The sequence below is a fragment of the Ammospiza nelsoni genome, chromosome 3 (genome assembly GCF_027579445.1).
Source record: "Ammospiza nelsoni isolate bAmmNel1 chromosome 3, bAmmNel1.pri, whole genome shotgun sequence".
NCBI lineage: Eukaryota > Metazoa > Chordata > Aves > Passeriformes > Passerellidae > Ammospiza > Ammospiza nelsoni.
This window is the reverse complement of record NC_080635.1, coordinates 16,797,155-16,807,819: the sequence shown is the minus strand read 5'-3', so window position 1 is coordinate 16,807,819 and position 10,665 is coordinate 16,797,155. Positions and strand designations below refer to the sequence as shown.

Sequence of the window (10,665 nt, the reverse complement as noted above, 5' to 3'; positions counted from 1 at the left end):
GGTTTCTTTACAGAATTGTATCTAGGGAAACATACTGGGAAGGGAATGATGGTTAAGCTGAACACTGTTGTAGCAAAAGCCTCTCTTTTATCTTTCTCAATTTAACATTCTCGTGCATCAGTACCTTAAAAGCCACTTTTGTAACTCATATTTAATACTGATGGTAGTAGCCTCTTCTCATTGCCTTTTGCTTGGCTTCTGGCCTGTTACCTGATTGTGGTGTTCTAGAAGAATCTAAACTAAGAAAAGCCTCAGATACCTCAGATACATAGAGCAAATTATATTGTCTGGATAAATCACATTTCTCCAATAGCTGCTGTTTGGGGTTTACACTTATTTGTCATATGGACATGCAAATCTTCTTTTAAACACAAAACTGCCAGCAGAGGCTTGATGATACAACAAAATCTTGCTATTTCATGGTATGTTACCTGTTGAGGGTATTATGATGAACTTCTTTGAAAAGCTGAAAAATGTTTTTTCTGGGTTAATTTTCAGTCAGATCAGTAAATGAATCCAACTCATCGTATATTGCTCAACAGTAGCAGGGCAGGCAGCTGCAGCCCAGACTGTAACGCTTACTGGGCACCTGCACGGGTTTGGTGGCCTTAATCAACTGACACTGATCCCACAGTGGTTAATACAAGCAAAAAGACCCCAGATAAATACTTCAGGACTGCACTGCAGCTGGTTGTGTGTTGAAACAGTTTGTCCATCAAGGACTGTTAGCTTAAATGGATCAAAGGAAGCTCTTTGTCACCACTATGGATAGAAAATTGAGGTATCGAGTAATTAGGGAAATTACCAAGTGAGGGCTTCAGGTAAAGCCCATATAGAATCTCCATTTCACTCCCTTTTACCAGTTTCTGTAGTAGAGTATTTTCAAAAACAGACTAGAAAAATGTGAAAAAAAGTTTAATGATGACTTACAAATATACAATACTTACATTTTCAAGAGTTACAAAAACGGCATACTACAGAAACCAAAAGCTTCCCTCAACCTTTGGAGGAACATTTCCTAGTTATTTATTTACAAAGAAAAATTACAGTCACTTTTCACAGTGTCACATGTTTACATATAAACACTTCTCAGTTGAAAAATATCTTGCAGCTTACCCAGAAGCAGTTTTTGCAGTCTGAGCCCTACACTCATGTATCAGAACAAAAATTCTATCAGACCCTTAGGCTGACATGACACAGCATTCTTATAATTTAATCTTTGTTAATTTAGCCTTTGTTTGAGAATATGTACAACTCAGATGGCTAAACTGATGCATAGTTGAGATTTCACCTGGTGTATTATGTATTGCTCATGATTTTGTAAAATGGCATAGGTTACCTTTTTTAATTAGGTTGGTGATGTGCCTTTAGAAAAAGGTGGTTTAATTTCCTTAAGGTATTTATATTTATAAGTTCTTCCTGAAAGGAATTTAAAAGAATATACCATGTCCTCTGCAGGGCACTTTTTCACACAATGAAACTTCTGTAATAAATTCTTCCTTCTCTATGTACAGTTCTTACCCCTAGTTAAGGGACAAACTGAGCACATTTTCCCAAGTCTGTTCATTTCCATCAGTTTTCTGATGTTGTATGTTTCTTAGATTGTAGTTTATTTAACCCAACATTTTAAAACTTTCTTCTACCTGAGAACAAACATTAGTATTTCTTAGTCTGTGTGTACTTGAGAGTCTTCTTGTAGATTAGAACACTTGTGGTAACACAGCCAAAACACAACCAGTCTTTTTTTGACACCTTCATTATGTGAGTATACCAATACTTTCATGATTTTCAGGCCATACTTAACAGAATCTTCATCTAGCTGAATGTAGTTTGGAACTACACATTTATAACTGATTGTTTTTAATTTAAACTAAGTACCTCCAGAGTATTAGTTATAGTTCAGTTACAGATCTTTTTATATTCAAAACCAGAAAATGCGTGCCATCAATAGCTGTGAACAGAGTTCAAAAAGTGTCTTCCAGCATTACAGTATTTCCCTACCAAAAGCTTACTCCACAGACAAAATACACTCCAAGTTCAAGCATCTTTAAAGAATGCCTGTGTTCTGGACTTTCTTCGTGCAAGAGCTTCTTGTTTTTTTCTTTCAATCTCCTCTTGAGAACATTTTCTATTTTTTTGTTCTACCACAGACACTGTAAATAAAAAAAATATGTATTAGGAGCTTCAGGTTTGTTCAATATGTATTTTAACTTAGCCATTTCCAGCGTTTGAAGATCTATGGCAGGAGCACACTGTTCTGACACACTGGGCACCCAAGTTAAGAAAGGCTCATCTATCCTGTCCCCTAGGCAGGAAGGGGGCAAGATGCATGACCTTTGTAGTGCTACTGATTACTCCCTCCCAATGAAAACACTGGGATGCACACATTTGCTTCAAGGAAATTTTACTTGGGTGCCCTTCAAGTGAACCTTATGACATCAGAGTCAACATAGGAGATTGCGATGGGTTAAGAAAATTAAGGCTATCAGAGTGAAAAGGGCTCTACAATTTAGTGAGTTAGGCAGAGATATGAACATGGAGATAGTATAGATACAGGGGTCACATACAGTACAGGTGTCACACAAATAAAACAAGATAGGTTGAAAAAAGGTCAAAAGTAGCAATAAAAATTGGCAAAGGAGACAAGAACATGATAGCTAAGCATATCATTTTATATGGTGTGTTACAGAACTGTGAATTCCCATACTATAAAATCCTGACCTCACTGGAACAAACAGGAACACTCTTTGCACATATGAAATAATTTTACCATTTTTTTATACACCAATTTCCAATTAATGTATTTTTAATAAGTATTTCAAGTGAATAAATAGAACAAAGGGTATATTTGCTTCTCACAAAAAAGCGTCCATGAAAAATTAAATAGCAATTTTCAAAAGGACCACTTAATATCAATTTTTTTGTTAATGCCCTTTCCCTTAAAATTTAAGATGAAGAAAGCTATGGTTTATCTGTACAGAAAATCTATGCTATCTTCATTCATTCCTTTACTCTCTAGAACATTCCACAGAATAACTAGCTATCTCTCTGCTTTTTTCCCCTTATAATACAAAATTGCTACTTTCCATTTATAGGCTTCTCTGCTGAGGAAGAAACAGATAAAATATTCATTCTTCAATAATTGATTGTTTTGTTGCTTTTGCAACAGTGCTTCTTTATAATGGAGGTTAATACAGGACACTTTTAAAGGCATGTTTTATCAGAATGAATATTGATTAAAACTTTGCCAAGCTGTGAGATCAAGAAAAAATAAGACTGACTGGCACTTGACTGGTTCTCCATTTCCCCAGTAAGTAACACTGAGCATGGAATATTACTAATGGTCTCTTAGCAATAAAGAAGTGACTGACCTCTTTTCTGGATGAAAGAGTATCTTAGTGTTTAGACTGATAACACAACAATATTCCACTGGCAATTTCAGCCACAGAGCCAGCAACAGAGACTGAGCTTTGAAAAGTATCAAGTGATTTGAGGTTCCAAATTCCAGGTGTACAGTATTATAAACTGGCATTCCATGTCTTCCTCTCCTGTCCCATTATTAACTAGGGTTTTACTATGCATCAAAATACCAGTATTTTTAAGTAACAAGTTTAAGAAAATAGTATGCTGAGTGCTGCATCAGCCTATAATTGATCCTAGGGAACCTGAGTGTCTATGGAGAGAGAGTGTCAGGTATTTAGAGAAGTGGAAGGGAAACAGGTGTCCTGAAGGACAGGAATTCAGGATATGCATCAAGACAATTTAATTTTTGAGAAAATGAAGTCCAGATTCTCCTTAGAACATCTGCTAACACCTTAACTGAATAGATGAATACTGAAGCCTGTTTTAAGTTGCAGTACAGTATGAATTTCTCTGACATTCTGACTACAGTAAGGAAACAAACGGTTTAACAGGGATACAATAAAGAAAAATACCTGATGTAGTCTGTGCAAATGACTCTGAAAGATGCCTCTTGAAAGGTGATTTCTTATTGTCAAGCTTGTGGTGCAAAGCGACATTCACCTGATTCTTGCTTCCTTCCAAATCCTGCAGAGTAATTCCAATGCCAGAATGATTCCCTGAACTTTCAGACCCTACATGATGACCACCCTGAGAATTGTTAATCTTTCGGAACTTAAACTTTGAATGCACAAGTGAAGTTTTGTTACTAGAGGTGCTACTTGGAATCTTTCCCGCATTACACAAGAAATGTGAGCTGTCAAGTGCTTTTCTACTAAAAATATTTACTGCATTAACAGGACTTACTTCAGAACCTGTCTCTCCTGCTGGCACAGAATTTGACCGGTACCATTTCCCTGAAACAGTCTTTGCAGTATCTTCAGAAGTATCTTGACGCCAGTTTTTAGGGAGTGTGTATTTACACTCCACAGAAGGACCCGAGACTTCAGTCAGAGGATCTGAGATGTTCTTACAATTTGTGACATGACCTGTTGTGGCCAGTCCATGCACTGTCTTTGATGAATTCCTACAGGCATCATTTAGTGAGAGAGCCTCCTGTTTTGCGTTTGTTTTTTGCACCAAGAGGAGATCGGGTAGTCCTTGTTTAGATGCTGTGAAACTGTTATCAGCATTTGATCTGGAATTAATACTAGCTCCTTGAATAGTTTTAATTTTTCCATTTCCTTGTTTAACATCCTGGCTCTGAGTTTGCTTTTCTATATCATCACACACCTGATATAACAATTCATCATCCTCACAGTTTGCATCCCAAAGATTATCAGATCCACAAAACATACCTAGTATCTCATCAGAGAATTTCGCTTCATTCCAGTCATCAAATGACAGAGGACATTTCTTAGGTACTTCAACTTGATTTGAGTGACCTGTATTAGCTTGGTTAACCACTTTGGTTAGATCATTAGGTTTCATGTTGGTAGAAACACTGGATGACTGACAGGAAATAGCATGAGTATTACTCCCAGGTTTTCCTGCTGATTGTCTATGAGGATTAAATCTTGAAGGAAAAAGAGGAAGAGCATTGCTTTTAGGCTTAGTAGATTCATTTCCATTCTCCATTTCAGATTGCACTGAAACAGGAATATGGTTCAAATCACTGTTTTGGGTATTCTTCCAAACAGATTTAGTTTTATCTGGTTTAACATCACATTTACCATGCAAGGCCTTGGTCTCTGTCTTGGCGTTTTCTGTCTTACATGGCTTTTGTAAAGACAATGATTTTACATGTTGTGAGTTTTTACTGAAATATTTCAAAGGTGAATACTGCAAACTGTTAGATTTGCTTATAGTCCCCAAAAGAGTTACTGAATTGCCACTACTTCTTTGCTTTGTTCTGCTAGCATCACTGAAATCATGCACAAATGGATTTACAGGAATTTGTGGTGGTTCTTCAGTACTTAGCAGTTCAGGATTTTGGGTTATTTGCATCACAAAAGAGTCATCTGCCAAAAGATCTGTATCCCAGTCATCAAAGCTATCATTAACTACTCCAGCAAGCTTAGCAGAGGCCACCAATTGTGTCTTCAAAGAAGGAGGATTTTTTTTGGTCAGGGTGTCAGTATCAGCTTTTGGTACAGTCTGGCCCATGCTTCGTACTGCAAACAGAGTATCTGTTTGATATGCTTCTGAATTACCATGCTGTGTCTCTTCAACTATCTCAGGAAGATTCTCCTCCTCCAATGTACTTCTAATTCTATGAAAACTATTATTTAAAGAAGTATCGGACAGTCCTTGGCTCAACTGTCCGCTGCACTTCTGGGTAGAAGAGTCAAAAAGAGCATGAAGGGCTACTTCAGCCTCAAGGTCTACAGACTTTTGACTGCTGGACTGACAGGGCTCTGCCACAGGGATGCCAGTGCTCTGTCCAACTGGTTTCAGGGATGCAGTAGGATCTGCTTCAGATCCTTCACCAAGGAGTGATTTCTGGTTCTTCATATTTATTTCATCTTTAGAATTACTTGAAGGCTCTGAGGTGCTCTGGATGAAGTTGTGACCAAGCTTCTCCTGCTCCTGAACAGCATCTAACTCTACTAGATTTTTATCAAACTCCTTAGCCAATTTCATGAGTTCCTCTTCAGGATTTTTTATTTTAAGATCTCTGGATTAAAAAGAAAATACAGAAAATAAAGTCAGAGCTACTGAGAAAGTTTGGCCAAGTTCAGTTACATGACCCTATGAGTTGCTCATTCTTTAGTTTAACAACTACAAAGGCATGACTAAATCCCACTGCTTCCAATACGCAGTCAATATACACCCGCTGCAAGAAGACATGACAAGCCCATAGTTAAAAGCATTCTATATGCTAATGTGGAATTATATGGTTCACTATACATAGAAGACCACATAGTCTTCTTCATGAAATTCCAGCTATGATGAGCAAGAAAAAACTGAAACTTACCTTGTACAACTTAACTTTGTCCTAGCTCGCCCTTTTACTACTATAGGTGTACAGGGAATAGCATCCTCACCAATCCATGTTCCTAAAAGGGAGTCTTCATTACAGCTTGCTTTTTCATCCTGAATAATTAGATTTATTCAGGAAATTAGAAATTTGATTATTAATTTATTTAGAAATTTGATTTCAGATAAAGACTGGATTAGACACACATCTTACATGAGTTAAATGTTGCTAAACTAAATAAACTGGATGAAACCTGTTGAAAACCACAGATAAGAGCAAAAACAAGTTAAGTGAGATTACTGCAACATTGTCCACTGATAGTTGCATCACTTTAATTATATCAATTTAAAGCAGAACTTCAATTAAAATAACTGAATTATACTTTTGGCATGCAAGTCTAGTAGTCTAATTCGGGTTTACACACATTCATGTTACAAGCAGTCACCTAGTTTACTTCAGTATACTACTAAGGAGCTGGCTGAGGCCAGCAGCATAAACAAAGTAGAGACCTTAAAATAAATTACTTTCTGTATGCTTACAGAAAAAAAATCTGCCTTCTTCCACCACAACTAATTTACAAAAAGAGCCTTTAAACAGAATTAAGTGACATTTAAAAACTAAATGAAATTGTTTCAGAGCTTCAAAGTTCAGATGCAATACTGTGATGAATTGTTTAGAGGGGCAGAGCAATAGGATGTAGGAAATTACTGTGTGTAAGGCAGCAAAAGTAATTTGAACTTTACTAACTACTAGGGTAGTTTTAAATAGGTTCTCTTATTCTTAGTAAATTTAACGTTTTTTAAAATTTATTTTTGTTTAAAAAATAATATAAGCAGCAGATTACATTTATGGCAGAACTGTAATTGTTTAAAAGGCATGCAGTAGCACTCCTTATCAATGATTTTCCAATTATTTTAGTAAAATTTCTCACAAATACACTAAACCGTAAATATATTTTAAACAGCCCTGTCAAAAAAGTAGGCGTGTTTTGCAAGCTAAATACTACAGATCTATTTTAGGAATTACATGTTTTCTTCTTGTACTTAAAATGCACACCACTTCAGTTTTGACTTTCTGGGCTGTGGACATCAGGTTCATGGCAAGAGGAAAAGGGCAAGAGATACTGGGGTAAAGAGGAGAATGATTTATAGTATTGAAGCAAGGTTACTATGTTTATATTACTGCAAAATATCTCTCATCTTGGTCAACAAAAATCAGCATTGTAAATTAGCAGTCAATCGAGACTCTTCAAAATGCTTAAAAACAACTGCCAAGTCAATCTAGTATTTGAAAAAACTCTTACCTTTTAACAGATGAGTAATTAAGGTTAAATTTATAAATTTATAAATAAACTTAGGTAAACAGTATTCTTAAGACCAAGGGCAGTAACTTGTATTCTGAAAGTAAAGCTTTCTAAAATAGAGCTGCTGCAAGTCTCTTCATGTGCCCTTTTCTACAGCATCTGTGACTCACACAACAATCAGTAAATGCAATGCTTACTATTTTAATTCAACCCGTTCTATAAACTAGTTTTCTACAAGCCCAACTCTAACCACGACACTACTGTAACTAAAACAAGGCTAAGGATGAAATACTACTCTCTTTTGATCAGTGCACATGCACAGCATTGTTTTAGAAAGTTACAATTACCTGAGGAGCAATACGATTAACAATTTCCGAAATTTCTACCGCACATCTACTGGTAGTCTGCTTGCTTTTTCCATTGCCTATGAAAACAAACAAACTTCTTAAAATTTTGAATTATCTATCCAGTTTATGAAGTGCAGTACATGTCAAATAATTCAAATAAACCTGTACACATGGGAGCTTGCTTCAGTGCTGTATTGAAGAATTTATGGGTTTTTAATGAAAGTAAAATCAAACAACCATTATAAGAGAAAATAACCTTTTTCCAAGAAATCGTTTATAACTTTTGCCACACTCCCACTGCATGCCTCAAACAAATGTCCTGAAGTCTGGATTTTAGTATTACCTAATCTGTGTGCAACTGGTGAATGAGAATCCCAAAAGATTTCTTGCTGTGTCTCAGTGTCATTAATAGGAGAGCTGAAAGTAGGTATTTGGGATTTTCTACTCAATGATCTCTTTGGTGTTTTATGTAAACATGGTTCTGTGAAAAAAGAAAGAGGATCTTTATTAAAAAACAACAAATAAGAGGCAAAAATCACTTAAAACACAGAACAGGTCAAGGCAAAAGAAGATGCATTAGGAACATCAAGAATAAAAATCAAGTTCACACTCACCAGGATTCCTTTACTCACAACAGGAATACTGTACAAAACTAGACATTAAATGCAGGACTCTTAGCTTTGCCAATAATATCTCCACAGAGATAAGAGAAAATTACATTATACTGACACCTTTCCACCCAGGATCTGATTGTAAGGATGTCAGTTCTTTCACTGACTTAATCTTATATTAAGAGAAAAATTATGTATACCTCTATGACAGAATATTTTGTATTCTTGCTTGCTTTGTGTCTTTCACCCAGACTCTGAGCTGAACTACTATTTTAATGGGCATCCAAACTATTCTGGGTCATAATCTACATTTGTCTATATTTCCTCCCCTGGGCCCTTTCAGCTTGGACTATTAAAAGCAGGAATATAGGTATACAAAACCTGCTTACAGCTGTCTTTGATCAGTAAGTAAACTAAACACCCTAAGTGAAACTCAGCTAGTCACCCCTGCCCTTTAGAAATGATATTGCAGATGTGAAAGCCTACAGAAATAATTTAGAATATGCTATTACTATGGGAGGAACATCTTAGAGGATGTTTTGCCCTGAAGTGCCTAGCACGGCCACAAAGATTTTATCTTCTCCTCGGTTAGCTCTCAGTATTTGCTGTGGGAATCACAGAATATGTCAGGTTGGAAGGCACCACAGTGGGTCACCTTGTCCAACCTCCCCCTCAAACAGGGTCATCCCAGAGCACATACCACAGGATTGTGGCCAGATAGTTCTGGAATATCTCCAGTGAGGGAAACTCCACAGTCTCTCTGGGCAACCCGTTCCAGTGCACGGTCACCGTACAGTACAGATCTTCCCTATATTTAGGTGGAACTTCCTGTGCATCAGTTTCTGCCTGTTTCTTATGCTACTGCTCAGCACCACTGAGCAGAGCCTGGTCCATCCTCTTTGCACCCTGCCTTTAGATATTTACACAGATTGATGACATGCCCTGTTTTCTCTTTGCAAGGCTAAACATGTCCAACTCCCTCAGCTTTTCCTCGTGAAAGACATTCTCCAAACCACTAACCAACTTTGTAGCTCTCTGATGGACCTGTTCCAGGAACTCCATGTCTCTTGTCCTGAGGAGCTCAGAACTGGTCACAGTATTCCAAATGTGGCCTCACCAGGGCTGAACAGAGGAGCAGGCACACCTGCCTTGCCCTGCTGGCAATGCTCTTCTTAACGCACACCAGGTACCATTGGCTTGCCTGGCCCCCGGGGCTCACTGGCTCAGCCGGCCCTTGACAGTAACAGCCCCTTCCCAGGGCATGCTAACCGGGCGAGCGGAGATTTACTCCGCACCAACCCCTCCTCACGGCTCAGCCGCGCCTCCCCCGCGGTTCGAGAGTCGGCGGGCAGGGCCGGGGCCCCCAGGGGCCGCTCCCGCCGTACCTGCAGCGCGGGGCGAGCACGCCGCCGCCTCCCCGGCGGGCAGGCCTCGGCCCGCGCCGCGTTCCACCGGCCCCTCCTCCGGGGGGAGCTCCGCCCGTCGCCGCGTCAGCTGCTCCTCGCCGCTGCTGCGCCTCCTCAGGGCGGCGGGCCCGAGGGACAGCCCCCTCCGCCGGCTACTGGGCATGGCGGCCGCTACGGCGGCACCGCACCGGTCCCGCTATCGACGGCACCGCCATTTTGCCGGGCTCGCGAGACCGCCGCCAATTGGCCGCCGCCGTGCCACCTCAAGCGGCCATTGGCCCCGCGCTGTGGGGGCGGGCGGGCTTTCGGAGGCGGTGGAGAACTGAGGCCCCGCCCCGCCCCACCCCGCCCTGCCGGCCGTGAGGCGCTGCCGGCTCCTCCTGCCCCGCGCTGCCGCCGCCGTGTTGCGGTGACACTCTGCTGTCCCTGCAAATGGGGGGAGGGAAAGCTCAGCTATGGGCAGAGGGGCAGGAGGTGCCCTCCTGCGGACTCTTGCTGTCGCCTTGGCCTGAAGTGCCTCGAATTTACCGTTAGGAAATTCTGGCCTGATATCTTGGTGGGTGGGAATGCTACTGTGCCGGAGGGCAGGGAGAAGGATGTGAGGCTCCAGAAGGATCTG

General features: G+C 39.8%; 1 protein-coding gene across 2 annotated transcripts; it reads right to left on the bottom strand.

Moving 5' to 3' along the window:
- Positions 1–898: 898 nt before the first annotated feature.
- ETAA1 (ETAA1 activator of ATR kinase) lies at positions 899–10,259 on the bottom strand. Of its 2 annotated transcripts, XM_059469175.1 has the most exons (7): positions 10,026–10,259; positions 8,373–8,510; positions 8,030–8,106; positions 6,377–6,495; positions 4,267–6,076; positions 3,936–4,047; positions 899–2,153 (listed from the first exon to the last, which is right to left on the bottom strand). In XM_059469175.1, exons 1-7 carry the CDS (start codon positions 10,207–10,209, stop codon positions 2,038–2,040), a joined length of 2,556 nt encoding a protein of 851 aa, XP_059325158.1. In that variant the 5' UTR covers positions 10,210–10,259; the 3' UTR covers positions 899–2,037. The 2 variants fall into 2 exon arrangements, with proteins under 2 accessions (XP_059325158.1, XP_059325157.1); XM_059469174.1 differs by having other exon boundaries at positions 3,936–6,076.
- Positions 10,260–10,665: the final 406 nt, after the last annotated feature.